General features: G+C 45.4%; 1 protein-coding gene across 1 annotated transcript in view; it reads right to left on the reverse strand.

Annotated features, from left to right (window-relative positions):
* Positions 1–22752, reverse strand: part of LOC311145954 (beta-mannosidase-like) — a 51176-nt gene that overhangs the window by 19840 nt on the left and 8584 nt on the right. The window contains exons 2-11 of the mRNA XM_084182357.1: positions 19027–19121; positions 18672–18777; positions 18137–18310; positions 12649–12772; positions 11885–12054; positions 8639–8752; positions 7165–7316; positions 5447–5564; positions 3567–3653; positions 2763–2930 (exon numbers count right to left, since the gene is read on the reverse strand). Of these exons, the coding sequence (XP_084038483.1) occupies positions 2763–2930; positions 3567–3653; positions 5447–5564; positions 7165–7316; positions 8639–8752; positions 11885–12054; positions 12649–12772; positions 18137–18310; positions 18672–18777; positions 19027–19121 (1308 nt within the window). The remainder of the gene's footprint in view (positions 1–2762; positions 2931–3566; positions 3654–5446; positions 5565–7164; positions 7317–8638; positions 8753–11884; positions 12055–12648; positions 12773–18136; positions 18311–18671; positions 18778–19026; positions 19122–22752) is intronic.

Raw genomic sequence — 22752 nt, forward strand, 5'->3', positions numbered from 1 at the left:
ACCCTACCGTACCATACTCTACCGTACCATACTCTACTCTACCCTACCATACTCTACCCTACCCTACCCTACCGTACTCTACCCTACCCTACTGTACTCTACCCTACCATACTCTACTCTACCCTACCGTACTCTACCCTACCGTACTCTACCCTACCGTACTCTACCCTACCATACTCTACCCTACCATACTCTACCCTACCATACTCTACCCTACCATACTCTACCCTACCATACTCTACCCTACCGTACTCTACCCTACTCTACCCTACCGTACCATACTCTACCCTACCGTACCCTACCGTACTCTACTCTACCCTACTCTACCCTACTCTACCCTACCGTACTCTACCGTACCGTACTCTACCCTACCCTACCGTACCCTACCCTACCGTACTCTACCCTACCGTACTCTACCCTACCATACTCTACCCTACCATACTCTACCCTACCATACTCTACTCTACTCTACCCTACCCTACTCTACCCTAGCGTACTCTACCCTACCCTACCGTACTCTACCCTACCATACCGTACTCTACCCTACCATACTCTACCCTACTCTACCCTACCGTACTCTACCCTACTCTACCCTACCGTACCATACTCTACCCTACCGTACCATACTCTACCGTACTCTACCCTACCGTACTCTACCCTACTCTACCCTACCGTACCATACTCTACCCTACCGTACCATACTCTACCGTACTCTACCCTACCGTACTCTACCCTACCGTACCATACTCTACCCTACTCTACCCTACCATACTCTACCCTACCGTACTCTACCCTACTCTACTCTACTCTACCGTACTCTACCCTACCGTACCATACTCTACCCTACCGTACCATACTCTACCCTACCGTACCATACTCTACCCTACTCTACCCTACCATACTCTACCCTACCATACCGTACTCTACCCTACTCTACTCTACCCTACTCTACCGTACTCTACCCTACCGTACTCTACCCTACCCTACTCTACCCTACCGTACCATACCCTACCGTACCATACTCTACCGTACCGTACTCTACCCTACCATACTCTACCCTACCCTACTCTACCCTACCGTACTCTACCCTACCGTACCATACTCTACCGTACCATACTCTACTCTACCGTACCATACTCTACTCTACCCTACCATACTCTACTCTACCCTACCATACTCTACCCTACCCTACCCTACCGTACTCTACCCTACCGTACTCTACCCTACCGTACTCTACCCTACCCTACCGTACTCTACCCTACTCTACCCTACCGTACTCTACCCTACCGTACTCTACCCTACCGTACTCTACCCTACTCTACCCTACCGTACTCTACCCTACCGTACTCTACCCTACCATACTCTACTCTACCCTACCGTACCATACTCTACTCTACCGTACTCTACCCTACCATACTCTACTCTACCCTACCGTACCATACTCTACTCTACCCTACCGTACTCTACCCTACCCTACCCTACCCTACCGTACTCTACCGTACTCTACCCTACCGTACCCTACTCTACCCTACCGTACCATACTATACCCTACCCTACCGTACTCTACCCTACCGTACTCAAGTTTACTCTACTTGAGTTTCTTACAACCACATAAATTCGGTCTTTAATTGTCATGGTCTCAACTCTCTGGGTCAGGATCTTATGACCAATGTCTTGGCTAATGATCCTGGATATTAACTTAGTCTTTGGTATATAAACCATAGGCAACCCAACTAGACGAAGAAGAAAATGCTCTCTGACCACCCAGTTGATTACTTTTAAATGGTGGAAGACTTCAATGGCAATGTCTATACTAAAATCAGTTATATATTATTATTATTTTAATGCCATTTAGCAGACGCTTTTATCCAAAGCGACTTACAGTCATGTGTGCATACATTTTTACGTATGGGTGGTCCCGGGGATCGAACCCACTACCCTGGCGTTACAAACGCCATGCTCTACCAATTGAGCTACAGAGGATATGTATCTCTATGATTGATACTTGACACCAAAACACCTGTTATTTTGCCAAAATAAAGATGTTTAAATGATCACTTTACCTGTCTAACAACATAATTAATTAGATGCATAAATCAAATCAGCAAGTTTCAGATTCATACAATCCACACTGAACTTTTTACAGAGAAGAATAGAGATGATATTTCTCTGAATTCAATTTAAAGGTTTTGAAAATCAGTTTAAAAATATTGTTTTTACTATTTAGTTAATTTGGTATGCAAATAAAATGTCTAAAATGAATCTGTAATATTAGGTTAATCAAAATGATCACTACTGTGCAGGGGTCTCTCTCCCCTGCACCCTTTTCACCATGTTTCAGTAGTGACTAATGTAGTTTAGTATCCTGTATATGTCTACCTGACATGTTGGAAGACGTGCTGAAAGTTAGGGGGAAAATAAGATGCAAATTAGAAGAAGAAAAATATCATCCCCCAATTTACACTTCTGTAGAATGACCCACATAGGCACTAGGGTTAATAATAATAATAATATGCCATTTAATAATAATAATAATAATAATAATAATAAGCCATTTAGCAGACGCTTTTATCCAAAGCGACTTACAGTCATGCGTGCATACATTTGTTTTTGGTGTATGGGTGGTCCCGGGGATCGAACCCACTACCTTGGCGTTCCAAGCGCCGTGCTCTACCAGCTGAGCTACAGAGGACCACATTAGACGCAGGTCATGACTCTTACTACAGTATTTCTTAGTTAACTGTCTCAGACATGCCTCTCACCTTCTGAACAATAGCCCTGATGTTGTCCACATACAGAGTCACATAGTCTCTATGGTACCGGGGTTGCTGGGCAACAGGGATGCCGAACCAATCAGTGGCCAGGGCAGCCTCATTCTCGTTGTTCCCACTCCACACGATGACCGAGGGGTGGGACTTTAAGCGCCTCACCTGATTGGGGTGAGGAAACAGGAAGGAACACGTGTTATAACATGTTATTACATGCTATAACCAGGAAATGAGTCATCATAATCAATATTAACATACATCAAGGCCTTGTCCAGGGGATGCTACATTAAGCTGTCTGAAACAGGAGATTTGTAGTGTACTCTATGGGCCGTCGAGGCCTGGACAAAGCTACTAACATCAACCTGTAGTGTACTCTATGGGCCGTCGAGGACAAAGCTACTAACATCAACCTGTAGTGTACTCTATGGGCCGTCGAGGCCTGGACAAAGCTACTAACATCAACCTGTAGTGTACTCTATGGGCCGTCGAGGCCTGGACAAAGCTACTAACATCAACCTGTAGTGTACTCTATGGGCCGTCGAGGCCTGGACAAAGCTACTAACATCAACCTGTAGTGTACTCTATGGGCCGTCGAGGCCTGGACAAAGCTACTAACATCAACCTGTAGTGTACTCTATGGGCCGTCGAGGCCTGGACAAAGCTACTAACATCAACCTGTAGTGTACTCTATGGGCCGTCGAGGCCTGGACAAAGCTACTAACATCAACCTGTAGTGTACTCTATGGGCCGTCGAGGCCTGGACAAAGCTACTAACATCAACCTGTAGGTGTAGCTCACCTGTTGGACAACCTCCTCTCTAACCGTCTCTATGAAGTCAGGCTCAGTGGGATACATGGCACAGGCAAACATGAAGTCCTGCCAGATCTAAGGACAGACAAGGTATTTGTCAAAAGTACTGCACCATATAGGGAACAGGGTGCCATTCTCTGGTCTAAAGTAGTGCACTATATAGGGAATAGGGTGCCATTCTCTGGTCTAAAGTAGTGCACTATATAGGGAATAGGGTGCCATTCTCTGGTCTAAAGTAGTGCACTATATAGGGAATAGGGTTCCATTCTCTGGTCTAAAGTAGTGCACTATATAGGGAATAGGGTGCCATTCTCTGGTCTAAAGTAGTGCACTATATAGGGAATAGGGTTCCATTCTCTGGTCTAAAGTAGTGCACTATATAGGGAATAGGGTGCCATTCTCTGGTCTAAAGTAGTGCACTATATAGGGAATAGGGTGCCATTCTCTGGTCTAAAGTAGTGCACTATATAGGGAATAGGGTGCCATTCTCTGGTCTAAAGTAGTGCACTATATAGGGAATAGGGTGCCATTCTCTGGTCTAAAGTAGTGCACTATATAGGGAATAGGGTTCCATTCTCTGGTCTAAAGTAGTGCACTATATAGGGAATAGGGTGCCATTCTCTGGTCTAAAGTAGTGCACTATATAGGGAATAGGGTTCCATTCTCTGGTCTAAAGTAGTGCACTATATAGGGAATAGGGTTCCATTCTCTGGTCTAAAGTAGTGCACTATATAGGGAATAGGGTGCCATTCTCTGGTCTAAAGTAGTGCACTATATAGGGAATAGGGTGCCATTCTCTGGTCTAAAGTAGTGCACTATATAGGGAATAGGGTGCCATTCTCTGGTCTAAAGTAGTGCACTATATAGGGAATAGGGTGCCATTCTCTGGTCTAAAGTAGTGCACTATATAGGGAATAGGGTGCCATTCTCTGGTCTAAAGTAGTGCACTATATAGGGAATAGGGTGCCATTCTCTGGTCTAAAGTAGTGCACCACATAGGGAATAGGGTGCCATTCTCTGGTCTAAAGTAGTGCACTATATAGGGAATAGGGTGCCATTCTCTGGTCTAAAGTAGTGCACCATATAGGGAATAGGGTGCCATTCTCTGGTCTAAAGTAGTGCACTATATAGGTAATAGGGTGTAATTCTCTGGTCTAAAGTACTGCACTATATAGGGAATAGGGTGCCATTCTCTGGTCTAAAGTAGTGCACTATATAGGGAATAGGGTGCCATTCTCTGGTCTAAAGTAGTGCACTATATAGGGAATAGGGTGCCATTCTCTGGTCTAAAGTAGTGCACTATATAGGGAATAGGGTGCCATTCTCTGGTCTAAAGTAGTGCACTATATAGGGAATAGGGTGCCATTCTCTGGTCTAAAGTAGTGCACTATATAGGGAATAGGGTGCCATTCTCTGGTCTAAAGTAGTGCACCACATAGGGAATAGGGTGCCATTCTCTGGTCTAAAGTAGTGCACTATATAGGGAATAGGGTGCCATTCTCTGGTCTAAAGTAGTGCACCATATAGGGAATAGGGTGCCATTCTCTGGTCTAAAGTAGTGCACTATATAGGTAATAGGGTGCCATTCTCTGGTCTAAAGTAGTGCACCATATAGGGAACGGGGTGCCATTCTCTGGTCTAAAGTAGTGCACTATATAGGGAACGGGGTGCCATTCTCTGGTCTAAAGTACTGCACTATATAGGGAACGGAGTGCCATTTGGTACGGACCCCTTGTTTGAGTTTGGCAACAGACTTAGGTCTTGTCTGTCGGTCTCTATACTATTAAAATGGGGTAAAAAATGAACATTTGTTTACGAAGACAAGGAGAAAGAGCACTCGTCAGTCAGTCAGTCAGTTTGTTAGTTACCATGACGCCCATCTCATCACAGAGAGTGTAGAACAGGTCCTGCTCATAGACTCCACCCCCCCAGACCCTGAGAGCGTTCATATTAGCGTCTACAGTCGACTGTAGAAGGTTCCTCACACTGAAACAGAACACAACTGTTGTCAATGGTTAGGCAATGAATAAAACGAGACACTAACAACTAACTACTGTCTGTTCAAATCTATCAGGTTACAGTGAGAGTTTTAATTCTTTAGAGTCTAAGACGTTGGGGGAGGGGGGTTGCTAAGCTAAGACGTTGGGGGAGGGGGGTTGCTAAGCTAAGACGTTGGGGGAGGGGGGTTGCTAAGCTAAGACGTTGGGGGAGGGGGGTTGCTAAGCTGACATGTGGAATTGTTTTAAGATGGTCATACTATGGATCATTTAGCTATTAGATTTTTAGGAACCCTTTAGGAAGAAAAAAAAATTGCTACATTAAAAAAAATAATGTTTTTTGTCCTTTACGTCTAAAGCCCATTGAAACACATTGAATAACGGAGAACACTGTTCCACAGTGGGGTTCCACGATGGGGTTCCACAGTGGGGTTCCACGATGGGGTTCCACAGTGGGGTTCCACGATGGGGTTCCACAGCGGGGTTCCACAGCGGGGTTCCACGATGGGGTTCCACAGTGGGGTTCCACGATGGGGTTCCACAGTGGGGTTCCAACGATGGGGTTCCACAGTGGGGTTCCACGATGGGGTTCCACAGTGGGGTTCCACGGTGGGGTTCCACAGTGGGGTTCCACGGTGGGGTTCCACAGTGGGGTTCCACGATGGGGTTCCACAGTGGGGTTCCACGATGGGGTTCCACGATGGGGTTCCACGATGGGGTTCCACAGTGGGGTTCCAACGATGGGGTTCCACGATGGGGTTCCACAGTGGGGTTCCAACGATGGGGTTCCACGATGGGGTTCCACGATGGGGTTCCACAGTGGGGTTCCACAGTGGGGTTCCACGATGGGGTTCCACGATGGGGTTCCACGATGGGGTCCCATTAATTTGTAGCCCAAACAGTTCGGACGCTACAGACGTTTACATGAGAAGACCAATTTTCAGGATGTCTCACGGTCTGACAAACACCGCTCTAGCTCTGTCACCTTTCACCTCAGATATGGAAGTGGGACACTGGTGAATGTGGTGGATTGAGACTCATCCACTGGTGAATGTGGTGGATTGAGACTCATCCAATGCAAAAAAAAAAATATATAAAAAAAAAAATATATATATATCTTGTTTAAACTGACAGATTTTTATGGAGATTTTTTTGTTATGTAACTTAGATTGACGCACCGGTGTGTCAATCGACTCTAGGGGGTTAAATCAGAACACTAAAGTCTTGTTTGAATCATAATGCAAATACAATGACATTGTAATAGTCCCCTGTAGCTCAGTTGGTAGAGCATGGCGCTTGCAACGCCAGGGTTGTGGGTTCGATTCCCACAGGGGGCCAGTATGAAAAATGTATGCACTCACTAACTGTAAGTCGCTCTGGATAAGAGCGTCTGCTAAATTACTAAAATGTTAATGTAATGTGGCCGTTTCAAATATACAAAACACATCCCATCTTAGAAGTATTTAATGAGTGAAAGGTTGATATCATGATTAAGACCAAAGACGATTAAGTGTCTGTGTGTGTGTGTGTGTGTGAGTGTGTGTGTGTGTGTGAGTGTGTGTGTGTGAGTGTGTGTGTGTGTGCCTCACTCAGCAGGGCTGACCAGGTCCTGAAGGGCGTGAGCTGGGATCCAGTTTGACCCCTTCAGGAAGATGGGCTTCTTGTTGACCCGGAAGTAGAAACTCAGCCCAGGGGAACCAGCGATTGGCTCCTGGACCAGCTCCACTGTACGGAAATACACCTTGGGATTAACATAGAGAGGATGTTAAATACATCTGGAGATGGATGATAAATACAGTAACACCTGTTGGAAGCAGAATACCAGCCTGGTTAAACCTAAGATCCTAAAGACTAAGATCACCAGTGAAGCAATAGTGATTTTAGCATTCTGTCTGGTTTAACCAGGTTAGCTAAATACTACTTACATTACATCTGATGAATTTACACTTTGAGAGGGAATAGGAGGTGAGAAGAGAGGGGACTGGAGACAGTCAGAAGAGAGAGGACTGGAGACAGTGAGAAGAGAGAGGACTGGAGACAGTGAGAAGAGAGAGGACTGGAGACAGTGAGAAGACAGAGGACTGAAGAGAGAGGACTGGAGACAGTGAGAAGACAGAGGACTGAAGAGAGAGGACTGGAGACAGTGAGAAGAGAGAGGACTGAAGAGAGAGGACTGGAGACAGTGAGAAGAGAGAGGACTGGAGACAGTGAGAAGAGAGAGGACTGGAGACAGTGAGAAGAGAGAGGACTGGAGACAGTGAGAAGAGAGAGGACTGGAGACAGTGAGAAGAGAGAGGACTGGAGACAGTGAGAAGAGAGAGGACTGGAGACAGTGAGAAGAGAGAGGACTGGAGACAGAGAGAAGAGAGAGGACTGGAGACAGAGCGAAGACAGAGGACTGGAGACAGTGAGAAGACAGAGGACTGGAGACAGTGAGAAGAGAGAGGACTGGAGACAGTGAGAAGAGAGAGGACTGGAGACAGTGAGAAGAGAGAGGACTGGAGACAGTGCGAAGAGAGAGGACTGGAGACAGTGAGAAGAGAGAGGACTGGAGACAGTGAGAAGAGAGAGGACTGGAGACAGTGAGAAGAGAGAAGAGAGAGGACTGGAGACAGTGAGAAGAGAGAGGACTGGAGACAGTGAGAAGAGAGAGGACTGGAGACAGTGAGAAGAGAGAGGACTGGAGACAGTGAGAAGAGAGAGGACTGGAGACAGAGCGAAGAGAGAGGACTGGAGACAGTGAGAAGAGAGAGGACTGGAGACAGAGAGAAGAGAGAGGACTGGAGACAGAGCGAAGACAGAGGACTGGAGACAGTGAGAAGACAGAGGACTGGAGACAGTGAGAAGACAGAGGACTGGAGACAGTGAGAAGACAGAGGACTGGAGACAGTGAGAAGAGAGAGGACTGGAGACAGTGAGAAGACAGAGGACTGGAGACAGTGAGAAGAGAGAGGACTGGAGACAGTGAGAAGAGAGAGGACTGGAGACAGTGAGAAGAGAGAGGACTGGAGACAGTGAGAAGAGAGAGAATAGGAGAGAGGAGTAGAGATGTTGAGTTCTGACCTGTGTGTCTGTCCTGAGTATGGCTGTTCCCTCCAGCATGGTTCCTCTTACACTGAGACGATAGGAGGGCTGCTCACCATGGCCACTGGGCCACCACAGCTTCACCTGGTTACTCTACAACACACACACTAGACATTTACCTCAGCACTGCGAAGAACAGAGATATGCTAAAACTCTGACATTCAGAGGTCATTCCAGTAGTCATAGGATGTGTCCCAAATGGCATCCTATTCCCTATTTAATGCACTAACACTATGGACCCTAACACTATGGACCCTAACACTATGGGCCCTAACACTATGGGCCCTAACACTATGGACCCTAACACTATGGACCCTAACACTATGGACCCTAACACTATGGGCCCTAACACTATGGACCCTAACACTATGGACCCTAACACTATGGACCCTAACACTATGGACCCTAACACTATGGACCCTAACACTATGGGCCCTAACACTATGGACCCTAGCACTATGGACCCTAACCCCCTGGACCCTAACACTATGGACCCTAACCCCCTGGACCCTAACCCCCTGGACCCTAACCCCCTGGACCCTAGCACTATGGACCCTAACACTATGGACCCTAACCCCCTGGACCCTAACACTATGGACCCTAACACTATGGACCCTAGCACTATGGACCCTAACCCTATGGGCCCTAACACTATGGGCCCTAACACTATGGACCCTAACACTATGGACCCTAACACTATGGGCCCTAACACTATGGACCCTAACACTATGGACCCTAACACTATGGACCCTAACACTATGGACCCTAACACTATGGACCCTAACCCCCTGGACCCTAACACTATGGACCCTAGCACTATGGGCCCTAACCCCCTGGGCCCTAACCCCCTGGGCCCTAACCCTATGGGCCCTAACACTATGGACCCTAACCCTATGGACCCTAACCCTATGGACCCTAACACTATGGACCCTAACACTATGGACCCTAACACTATGGACCCTAGCACTATGGACCCTAACACTATGGACCCTAACCCTATGGACCCTAACACTATGGACCCTAACACTATGGACCCTAACACTATGGACCCTAACACTATGGACCCTAACCCTATGGACCCTAACACTATGGGCCCTAGCACTATGGGCCCTAACACTATGGACCCTAACACTATGGACCGTAGCACTATGGACCCTAACACTATGGACCCTAACCCTATGGACCCTAACACTATGGGCCCTAACACTATGGGCCCTAACACTATGGACCCTAACACTATGGACCCTAACACTATGGGCCCTAACACTATGGGCCCTAACACTATGGACCCTAACACTATGAACCCTAACCCCCTGGACCCTAACACTATGGACCCTAACACTATGGACCCTAACACTATGGACCCTAACACTATGGGCCCTAACACTATGGGCCCTAACCCCCTGGACCCTAACACTATGGACCCTAACACTATGGGCCCTAACACTATGGACCCTAACACTATGGACCCTAACACTATGGACCCTAACCCCCTGGACCCTAACCCTAAGGACCCTAACACTATGGGCCCTAACACTATGGGCCCTAACACTATGGACCCTAACACTATGGACCCTAGCACTATGGACCCTAACACTATGGGCCCTAACACTATGGGCCCTAACACTATGGGCCCTAACCCTATGGGCCCTAACACTATGGACCCTAACACTATGGACCCTAACACTATGGACCCTAACACTATGGACCCTAACCCCCTGGACCCTAACACTATGGGCCCTAACCCCCTGGACCCTAACACTATGGACCCTAACACTATGGACCCTAACACTATGGACCCTAACACTATGGGCCCTAACACTATGGGCCCTAACACTATGGGCCCTAACACTATGGGCCCTAACACTATGGACCCTAACACTATGGACCCTAACACTATGGACCCTAACCCTATGGGCCCTAACACTATGGGCCCTAACACTATGGACCCTAACACTATGGACCCTAACCCTATGGACCCTAACACTATGGACCCTAACACTATGGACCCTAACACTATGGACCCTAACCCTATGGACCCTAACCCTATGGACCCTAACACTATGGACCCTAACCCCCTGGACCCTAACCCTATGGGCCCTAACACTATGGACCCTAACCCTATGGACCCTAACCCTATGGACCCTAACACTATGGACCCTAACACTATGGACCCTAACACTATGGACCCTAGCACTATGGACCCTAACACTATGGACCCTAACCCTATGGACCCTAACACTATGGACCCTAACACTATGGACCCTAACACTATGGACCCTAACCCTATGGACCCTAACCCTATGGACCCTAACACTATGGGCCCTAGCACTATGGGCCCTAACACTATGGACCCTAACACTATGGACCCTAGCACTATGGACCCTAACACTATGGACCCTAACCCTATGGACCCTAACACTATGGGCCCTAACACTATGGGCCCTAACACTATGGACCCTAACACTATGGACCCTAACACTATGGGCCCTAACACTATGGGCCCTAACACTATGGACCCTAACACTATGAACCCTAACCCCCTGGACCCTAACACTATGGACCCTAACACTATGGACCCTAACACTATGGACCCTAACACTATGGGCCCTAACACTATGGGCCCAAACCCCCTGGACCCTAACACTATGGACCCTAACACTATGGGCCCTAACACTATGGACCCTAACACTATGGACCCTAACACTATGGACCCTAACACTATGGACCCTAACCCCCTGGACCCTAACCCCCTGGACCCTAACACTATGGGCCCTAACACTATGGGCCCTAACACTATGGACCCTAACACTATGGACCCTAGCACTATGGACCCTAACACTATGGACCCTAACACTATGGGCCCTAACACTATGGGCCCTAACACTATGGGCCCTAACCCTATGGGCCCTAACCCTATGGACCCTAACACTATGGACCCTAACACTATGGACCCTAACACTATGGACCCTAACACTATGGACCCTAACCCTATGGACCCTAACACTATGGACCCTAACCCTATGGACCCTAACACTATGGACCCTAACCCTATGGACCCTAACACTATGGACCCTAACCCCCTGGACCCTAACACTATGGACCCTAACCCCCTGGACCCTAACACTATGGACTCTGCTCAATAGTAGTACACTATAAAGGGAATAGGGTGCTATTGGGGACACAACCATACAGTCACCTTCCCACCCAGCAGCCCATACTAACTGTGTTCACATGGAGGCTGAAGGTGTTCCTGCTCTGCCCAGAGAGAAACATCACTGTGAAGGTGTGTTGTGTAGACAGCTCCATCAGAGAGAGGTTGACCTGGGCTTCAGTCTCCTCCACAGCATCAACCAACACTTCCACCCTCACCGCCCACTGAGACAGAGAGGAGTCTGGGAGACAGGAAGAGGAAGAAGAGGGCTTTCCATGACTAGCGGTGAATCCCAAACCACCCCCTCGCCCCTACCAACGTGCTTGGTGGGCCCTCCATTGTCACGTGTTGCTGACGAAACTCAGAGGGTGACTTCAAGAATTGCGAGGGGATCAAATAAAAGCATAAACTTCTGGACACACTTATAAAACGAGCATGAAATTTAACTGAGAAAATTCCCCGTCGTTTCACAAGAAATATACCTCAGTAACAGTTAAACAGTTCATTTGGAAAGTATTTCACATGTTACATTAGGCATGTGGTGTGTTATGGGATATATCACTTCACTCTGAAGCCAGCAGCGAAGCAGACTCGGTCAAAGTGGCTATCGATGAGTCTAATTAGCCACTACACCCTCCAGCATTTTAACTCCCTCAGCTTTGGGACATTTGTGCATATGGCAGAGGCGTGCCTGAACGCACAAATGGAGGCCAGAGGAGCGAGGGGAAGGGATGATCTGGGATTCAGCCTAGGAGAGTTCACCGAGTAACTGTACTGATACCGATTTCAGAATAGTTAGATGCACATGCAGAGAGAGAGAGAGAGAGACACATACCATAGACTGGCACGGTAGAGAGATGGATCAGTCGCAGCACATCAAAGGCCTCCAGGTGAACACCCTTCCACAGCCCCAGGGTTGGGAATGACGGTCCCCAGTCCCAACTGAAGGAACTCTGAGCCTGGCGGGGTAAAAGACCATCAGACAGGAGAGCTATCCAACAGGTGAATGGTGATCACAAATATAACTGACTGTTATTTTGTAGGGCACACAATAATGATGCCAATGTTTTAAGTATCTGTACGTTGGATGGTGATTTAAAACCTTAACCACACTGCTAACCTTATGCCTAACCTTAAATGAAAACCAAAAAACAACTTTTAGTTTTCATCCATTTTTACGATAGACTATTGTCTTTGTGGCTGTGGTAACTAGTGGAAACCGTGCCTGTTGTTCACACGCGTGTCTGCCCTCTCATGAGCTAGAATGGTTTCACCTGATCTTGCCTCCTCCCGACTGCGTTATATATATATATTTGAAGACATTTATTTTAATTGTTAGAGCGGCCACTAGAGTATCTGGTTAAAGTAATGGATCACCTGGCTCCATCATGATAAACAGAGCCGTTAGAAGAACAGCAACGTACTAGAAACCAGTGGACATGTGCAGGATGCCAGCGGTGCGTTATGGTGTGGAAGTGAAACGCCAAAGTAGGTAAGTTGAAATAAGCAAACAGCAATTGCAAAGTGTTGTGGTGTCTCTCTCTTTATGTAGTGTTGTGGTGTCTCTCTTTATGTAGTGTTGTGGTGTCTCTCTTTATGTAGTGTTGTGGCGTCTCTCTTTATGTAGTGTTGTGGTGTCTCTCTTTATGTAGTGTTGTGGTGTCTCTCTTTATGTAGTGTTGTGGCGTCTCTCTTTATGTAGTGTTGTGGTGTCTCTCTTTATGTAGTGTTGTGGCGTCTCTCTTTATGTAGTGTTGTGGTGTCTCTCTTTATGTAGTGTTGTGGTGTCTCTCTTTATGTAGTGTTGTGGTGTCTCTCTTTATGTAGTGTTGTGGTGTCTCTCTTGTCGTGATGTGTGTTTTGTCCTATATTTTAATTTTTAATCCCAGCCCCCGTCCCCGCAGGAGGCCCTTTGGTATGCCGTCATTGTAAATAAGAATTTGTTCTTAACTGACATGCCTAGTTAAATAAAGGTAAAATAAAACTAAATCTTTAATCTGACGGTGGTCCTGACCTCTTTAATCTGACGGTGGTCCTGACCTCTTTAATCTGACGGTGGTCCTGACCTCTTTAATCTGACGGTGGTCCTGACCTCTTTAATCTGACGGTGGTCCTGACCTCTTTAATCTGACGGTGGTCCTGACCTCTTTAATCTGACGGTGGTCCTGACCTCTTTAATCTGACAGTGGTCCTGACAGTGAGTCCAGCTGTTTTCAGTGGAAAGAGACAGATATTGATCTGTTTGTGTGTCTCTTTCTCTTGTTTGTGTCCCAAATTGCACCCTATTCCCTATATAGTGCACTATATATGGTAGTGCACTATATAGGGAATAGGGTGCCATTTGGGATGCACACTCTGTGTCTATCACTCTGGTCTTACGTACTTGTTTTATCAAACCTGTGATCTGATCTGTTCTCTGATCTAGTTAAAAATATTTTCCATTTTGTAATTATTTCATTACTTTATTCTACTTCTTTCCAGAACAATTGAAGCTAAAAATATTGAATAAATTGATGGTGGTAGAGGAAAAACAAGCTTCTGGGTGTTTCTTTACGTTTTCACCATATCTTTCTTTGACTGCTACTTCTGATGTCCATATATTAAAGAAAGCAACTTTACCTGCTAAAACTTCAACATCTGCACACTGCAATATTGAGTCAAGAGGTTGGCAAAATATATATAAAAGTACCAGAGAATCTCTTTAATCTTTACTTCAAGTCAGATGTTTATGTGTTATGTATAAGAGGCATACAGGAAGTATTCACACCCCTTGACTTTTTCCACATTTTGTTGTGTTACAGCCTGAAATTTCTGTTTAAAATGATTACATTTAGATTTTGGGGGGACACTGACCTACACACAATACCCCATCATTTCAAAGTGGAATTATGTTTTTAGACATTTCTACAAATTAATAAAAATGAAAATCTGAAATGTCTTGAGTCAATAAGTATTCAAGCCATTTTTTTTTATGGCAAGCCTAAATAAGTTCAGGAGTAAAAATGTGCTTACCCCACAGTCACATAATAAGTTGCATGGACTCACTCTGTGTGCAGTAATAGTGTTTAACATGATTTTTGAATGACTACCTCATCTCTGTCCCCCCACACATACAATTATCTGTAAGGTCCCTCAGTCGAGCAGTGAATTTCAAACACAGATTTAACCACAAAGACCAGGGAGGTTTTCCAATGCCTCACAAAGAAGGGCACCTATTGATAGATGGGTAAAAAGTAGACACTAAAGCAGACATTGAATATCTCTTTGAGCATGGTGAAGTTATTAATGACACTTTGAATGGTGTATCAATACACTCAGTCACTCCAAAGATACAGGCGTCCTTCCTAACTCAGTTAACGGAGAAGAAGGAAACCACTTACGGATTTCACCATGAAGCCAATGGTGACTTTAAAACAGTTACAGAGTTTAATGGCTGTGATAGGAGAAAACTGAGGATGGATCAACATCATTGTAGTTACTCCACAATACTAACCAAAATGACAGATTGAAAAGAAGGAAGCCTGTACAGAATACAAATATTCCAAAACATGCATCCTGTTTGCAACTAGGCACTAAAGTAATACTACAAAAAATGTGGCAAAGCTATTAACTTTTTGTCCTGAATACAAAGTGTTATGTTTGGGGCAAATCCAATACAACACATTACTGAGTACCACTCTCCATATTTTAAAGCATAGTGGTGGCAGCATCATGTTATGGGTATGCTTGTAATAGTTAAGAACTAGGGAGTTTTTCAGGATAATTTTTTTTTTTTAATGGAATGGAGCTAAGCACAGGCAAAATTCTAGAGGAAAACCTGGTTCAGTCTGCTTTCCACCAGACACTGGGAGATGAATTCACCTTTCAGCAGGACAATAACCTAAAACACAAGGCCAAATCTACACTGGAGTTGCTTACCAGGAAGACAGTGAATGTTCCAGTGGCTGAGTTTTGACTTAAATCTATGGCAAGACTTGAAAATGGTTGTCTAGCAACGATCAACAACCAATTTGACACAGCTTGAAGAATTTTGAAAAGAATAAAGGGCAAATGTTGCACAATCCAGGAGTGGAAAGCTCTTAGAGATTTACCCAGAAAGACGCACAGCTGTAATCGCAGCCAAAGGTGATTCTAACATCTATTGACTCAGGGGTGTGAATACTTATGTAAATGAGATACTTTTGGTGATGTAGTGTATGTGGACACCTGCTTGTCCAACATCTCATTCCAAAATCATGGGCATTAATATGGAGTTGGTCCCCCTTTGCTGCTATAACAGCCTCCACTCTTCTGGGAAGGCTTTCCACTAGATGTTGGAACATTGCTGAGGGGACTTGCTTCCATTCAGCTACAAGAGCATTAGTGAGGTCGGGCACTGATGTTGGGCGATTAGGCCTGGCTCGCAGTCTGTGTTCCAATTCATCCCAAAGGTGTTCGATGGGGTTGAGGTTAGGGCTCTGTGCAGGCAGGTCAAGTTCTTCCACACCGATCTTGACAAACTATTTCTGTATGGATCTCGCTTTGTGCACAAATGTCCCAGGAAAGGGTCTTCCCAAACTGTTGCCACAAAGTTGGAAGCACAGAATCATCTATAATGTCATTGTATGCTGTAGCGTTAAGATTTCCCTTCACTGGAACTAAGGGGCCTAGCCCGAACCATGAAAAACAGCCCCAGACCATTATTCCTCCTCCACCAAACTTTACAGTTGGCACTATGCATTCAGGCAGGTAGTGTTCTCCTGGCATCCACTAAACCCAGATTAGTCCGTCGGACTGCCAGATGGTGAGCGTTATCCATCACTCCAGAGAACGCGTTTCCACTGCTCCAGAGTCCAATGGCGGCGAGCTTTACACCACTCCAGCTGACACTTGGCATTGCGCATGGTGATCTTAGGCTTGTGTGCGGCTGCTCGGCCATGGAAACCCATTTCATGAAGCTCCCGACGAACAGTTATTGTGCTGATGTTGCTTCCAGAGGCAGTTTCGAACTCGGTAGTGAGTGTTGCAACCGAGGACAGATGATTCACGCGTTACGCGCTTCAGCACTCAGAGGTCCCGTTCTGTGAGCTTGTGTGGCCTACCACTTCACGGCTGAGCCGTTGTTGCTCCTAGACGTTTCCACTTCACAATAACAGCACTTACAGTTGACCGGGGCAGCTCTAGCAGGGCAGAAATTTGACAAACGGACTTGTTGTAAAGCTGGCATCCTATGACGGTGCCACATTGAATGTCACTGAGCTCTTCAGTAAAACCATTCTACTGCCAATGTTTGTCTATGGAGATTGCATGGCAGTGTGCTCAATTTTATACACCTGTCAGCAACGGTTGTGGTTGAAATAGCCAAATCCACTAATTTGAAGGGGTGTCCACATACATTTATAGATTTATAGTGTATTTTTGTATTTCATTTTGAATAAATTTATTAAAATGTCTAGGTTAGGTTAGGATAATTAGGTTAAGGTTAGGATAATTAAGTTAAGGTTTGGACACTGGTTTAGGGTTAGTTAAAATGCTCCCTGAAACGATTCCAAAATGACGATGATTTTGATGATTTATGCGTCACATCCATCCGTAGCTGGTATACCGTCTAGCCACAACCTAAAATAAGGGTATGTTGCTAATATCATCTAGGTAGCTAGCTAGATCGCTAGCTTTTTTTTTTTGCAAAAAAAACTAGCCCATTCATTGCACATTGTAAATATCTGACGGCTACTAGGATAGAAAACACAAGACCAAATGCATAAATAAGCCAACAGATATTAGTTAAATAAAATATGGAACAGTAAATTAATGTTCAGTATATCTTTCGTTTTGGATCGAGCTAGCTAGTAGCGAGCTAGCTGACAGCAAAGGTGTCCTCTAGAGATGACGTGCAGGAGCTTGCAGGGATTTGTAGTCTTGCATGATGTCTACTTTGATGCTAATTAGCATTTTCGAAATCTGAGAGTAAATAGAGTCAAATATATTGATAAAAGTCACCTTGTCCGAGAGGGATTTACATGGGTTATCAAAACATCAGAGAAAAAAAAACAGACTTAATTTGAAGTGTTTCTAAAATGGGGGCTACTATTGGAACCATTTCCGCTAGGCTTAATGGGTATTATGACGACAACCCTGTGGGGATCTATAAAGGTTAAATAAATACAAATACATTCTTCCCAAGAGTTACAGCTTTCAAGAGTGACATAATTTGATGGAGATCAAATTACACATGACTAAACTGTAAAAAAACTGAAAGATTAAATGTTTTCTGTCAACACACAATAAGCACTATTAACTGAAAAGATGATATTATAAATTCCCAAGAGTTTCAAGCCACTCACCTTTCTGATAAAGTTGACGTGACATTCGCCCTTCTGGACGGGCGGAGGACAGTCCGGGGGCACCCTGTAGGAGGAGTGGGCCTGACTCCTTTCTGAGGCGTACACTACAGGGGAAAGGAGGCTCACCTTCACAACGTTCTTCCCTTCTCTCAACAACTGGCCTACGCTGAAGTCCTGAAGATCAGGGAAACCATGTTATCAAGTGGTCCTGTGTGGCTCTGCCTCAGTTGGTAAGCATAGTCAGGATTTCGGGTTCGATGCCCTCTGGGGGGGGGGTCACCCATATACGAAAAATTTATGCACGCTTTGCTGAATGTCGCTTTGGATAAAAGTGTCTGTAAATGGCTTATGTTAGTAATGTTATCTAAAGAGATTGTTGGGCCAGATCAAACACAAATCACTATACATACATATTATGTAAATGGTAACACAGATTTGACAATTGAACTAAAACTATCATACACACCTTAAATCATACTACAAAATGTGCAACATAAATCATGTTCATACGGGAAATAATAAAAATTTTCCATACATATCTGCGGAACATGTTGTCCGTCTTTCCCACAACAACTCCATTCAGAGAGATGGACGCTACAGTGTCCACCCCTTCAAACACCAGCTGGACTCTCTGTTTAGCCCTGGAGAAGGGGACAACAAGGTTTATCTTAGAAAAACGGAGGGGTGGCTTCCCGGACACAGATTAATCCTAGTCCTAGACTAAAAAGACAGCTCAATGGAGAATCTCCATAGAAAGTTATTTTTATTCCGAGACGAGGCTTATTCTGTGTCCGGGTGAACCGGCCTTGAAAGACAAGGCTTGTTCTGTGTCCGGGTGAACCGGCCCTGGGAGTAGAGAATACATTAAGTGTAAGCTGTGCAAATAGTACCTTAGCTCAGTTGAGGCAGAAAATGTAGTGGTGTATGTCCAGTTGTCAAGAGCGATCCACCTGTATGCTACGTCATTGAACCTGAAGTAGAGATCCTGAGAGAGAGAGAGAGAGAGAGAGAGAGAGAGAGAGAGAGAGAGAGAGAGAGAGAGAGAGAGAGACAGAGAGAGAGAGACAGAGAGAGAGAGACAGAGAGAGAGGGAGAGATGCATTTTCATGTAATAAATAATAAAGGAGGCTCCGTCAGTCAGTAGGTGTAGCTGCAGCCCAACATGGCGACCGGAGTATGGGCGAGTCGAAAGGAGTGAGTACGGAAAGCGAATCAGCTAATTGGGCAGATTTGTTGCCACTCAAGACTGTTTTGCGTGGCTGATTGGGCTGCACGACGAGTCGATAAGCCGGTGCGAATGACTAGTGCACCGCCATTGGATGGATTTTTTTTTCCATCTCAGGATTTTTTTTCAAGTAGGATAGCAGGCTACACAAGAAATAACTAATATTGATAACCATAACAGAAATAACTAATATTGATAACCATCACAGAAATAACTAATATTGATAATCATCTAGATACATGTCATACTATTTTTGCCCAGACAGCATCAGATACATGGGCTACACATAGAGAGACAGAGGGGCGCTGTTTCGCTCGCTCGGATGCTTTCTCCGGTGAGATAGTTTTAGCCACTTGCAAATTGAAGGAAAGTTGGCAGGTGCACACCATTTTCGTATGCTGGAATAATTTTGGACTAACGTGCGAAGGAAACCTAGTTTTTGAAGTGATTTGTTTGACAATCAGATGAAAACATCATGACTGGTTGTGTTCATGCCACAATAAAAAGTAATACATTTTTACAGTTAAATGACATGTCTTTACTATAAAAACCCATTAAAACTCAACATAAGCCTCGTGAAACAACGTGCTAGCCATGCTATAAAGTTATAGTTAGCCATGCTATAGTTATAGTTAGCCATGCTAGCCATGCTATAGTTATAGTTAGCCATGCTAGCCATGCTATAGTTATAGTTAGCCATGCTAGCCATGCTATAGTTATAGTTAGCCATGCTATAGTTATAGTTAGCCATGCTAGCCATGCTATAGTTATAGTTAGCCATGCTAGCCATGCTATAAAGTTATAGTTAGCCATGCTAGCAATCTCTGCTGCTAGCCATCTCATTTCAGCAACAAAACCCGCTAGGTGAATATTTTTGGTTAACGCTTACTAGTTAATAGAATTGATTCGCCATCTGGCTAGAATAGATGGTCCTCAGGCTGGTCACTGTAGATAGGAGCCTGGCAGACTGATCAGCCTGCAGTGCCTTCGGAAAGTATTCAGACCCCTTGAGACTTTTTCCACATGTTGTTACGTTACAACCTTATTCTAAAATGGATTGAATCGTTTTTTTCCCCCTCAACAATCTACACACAATACCCCATAATCACAAAGCAAAAACTGGTTTTTAGAAATGTTAGCACATTTATAAAAAATAAAAAACTTATGACATTTACATAAGTATTCAGACCCTTTACTCAGTACTTTGTTGAAGCCCCTTTAGCAGCGATTACTGCCTCGAGTCTTGTTTGGTATGACGCTACAAGCTTGGCACACCTGTATTTGGGGAGTTTCTCCATTTTCTTCTCTGCAGATTCTCTCAAGCACTGTCAGGTTGGATGGGGAGCGTTGCTGCACAGCTATGTTCAGGTCTCTCCAGAGATGTTCGATTGGGTTCAAGTCCGGGCTCTGACTGGGCCACTCAAGGACATTCAGAGACTTGTCCCGAAGCCACTCATGCGTTGTCTTGGCTGTGTGCTTAGGGTCGTTGTCCTGTTGGAAGGTGAACCTTCGCCTCAGTCTGAGGTCCTGAGCGCTCTGGAGCAGGTTTTCATCAAGGATCTCTCTGTACTTTGCTCCGTTAATCTTACCCTTGATCCTGACTAGTCTCCCAGTCCCTGCTGCTGAAAAACATCCCCACAGCATGATGCTGCCACCACAATGCTTTTGGCAAACCCAAAGTGGGCTGTCATGTGCCTTTTACTGAGGAGTGGCTTCCGTCTGGCCACTCTACCATAAAGGCCTGATTGGTGGAGTGCTGCAGAGATGGTTGTCCTTCTGGAAGGATATCCCATCTCCACAGAGAAACTCTGGAGCTCTGTCAGAGTGACCATCGGGTTCTTGGTCACCTCCCTGACCAAGGCCCTTCTCCCCCGATTGCTCAGTTTGGCCGGGTGGCCAGCTCTAGGAAGAGTCTTGGTGGTTCCAAACTTCTTCCATTTAAGAATGATGGACACTGGGTTCTTGGGGACCTTCAATGCTGCAGAAATTTTTTGGTACCCTTTCCCAGATCTGTGCGTCGACACAATCCTGTCTTGGAGCTCTATGGACAATTCCTTCGACCTCATGGCTTGGTTTTTGCTCTGACATGCACTGTCAACTGTGGGACCTTATATAGACAGGTGTGTGCCTTTCCAAATCATGTCCAATCAATTGAATTTACCACAGGTGGACTCCAATCAAGTTGTAGAAACATCTCAAGGATGATCAATGGAAACAGGATGCACCTGAGCTCAATTTCGAGTCTCACAGCAAATGGTCTGAATACTTATGTAAATAAGGTATTTTTGTATTGATCTATTTTATATAAATATGCAAACATATCTAAAAACCTGTTTTCGCTTTGTTATTAATTAATTAATTAATTAATATGCCATTTAGCAGACGCTTTTATCCAAAGCGACTTACAGTCATGCGTGCATACATTTTTGTGTATGGGTGGTCCCGGGGATCGAACCCACTACCTTGGCGTTACAAGCGCCGTGCTCTACCAGCTGAGCTACAGAGGACCACATGTTATTACGGGGTATTGTGTGTAGATTGATGAGGATTTGTATTTATTTAATCAATTTTAGAATAAGGCTGTAACGTAACAAAATGTGGAAAAAGTCAAAGGGTCTGAATACTTTCCGAATGCACTGTATGTAGCAGCCTGCCAGACTGATTGTGCTAAGGCCAACCATATCTACTCGCTGCTAGTGTGATCTTGCAATCGGCGAAACACAAAGGCCACAATAATTGCTACAAATCAGCCTCCCAAGTGGCGCAGCGGTCTAATGTACTGCATCTCAGTGTTTGAGGCGTCACTGATTGGGAGTCCCATAGGGCGGCGCACAATTGGCCCAGCGTTGTCCGGGTTTGACCGGTGTAGGCCGTTATTAACAATAAGAATTTGTTCTTACTGACTTGCCTAGTTAAATAAAGGTAAAATAAATAAATAAAAATTGCAGTGCTTGAGGAGTCACTAGACCTGGGTTCAATCCCAGGCTGTGTCACAACCGGCCGTGACTGGGGTCCCATAGGCCGGCGCACAATTGGCCCAGCGTCGCCCGGGTTAGGGGAGGGTTTGGCCGAGGGGGCTTTACTTGGCTCATCGCACTCTAGCGACTCCTTGTGGCGGGCCGGGCGCCTGCAGGCTGACTTCGGTCATCAGTTGGACAGTGTTTCCCTCGACACATTGGTGCAGCTGGCTTCCGGTTTAAGCGGGCAGGTGTTAAGAAGCACGGTTTGGCGGGTCATGTTTCGGAGGACGCATGACTCGACCTTCGCATCTCCCGAGCCCGTTGGGGAGTTGCAGCGATGAGACAAGATCGCAGTTGGATATCATGAAATTGGGTAGAAAATGGGTGTAAAATACAAACAAAAAAAATATATGCTACAAATCATGACTCCG

This window comes from Coregonus lavaretus, assembly GCF_964263955.1.
Source record: "Coregonus lavaretus genome assembly, chromosome: 18".
Classification (NCBI taxonomy): Eukaryota; Metazoa; Chordata; class Actinopteri; order Salmoniformes; family Salmonidae; genus Coregonus; species Coregonus lavaretus.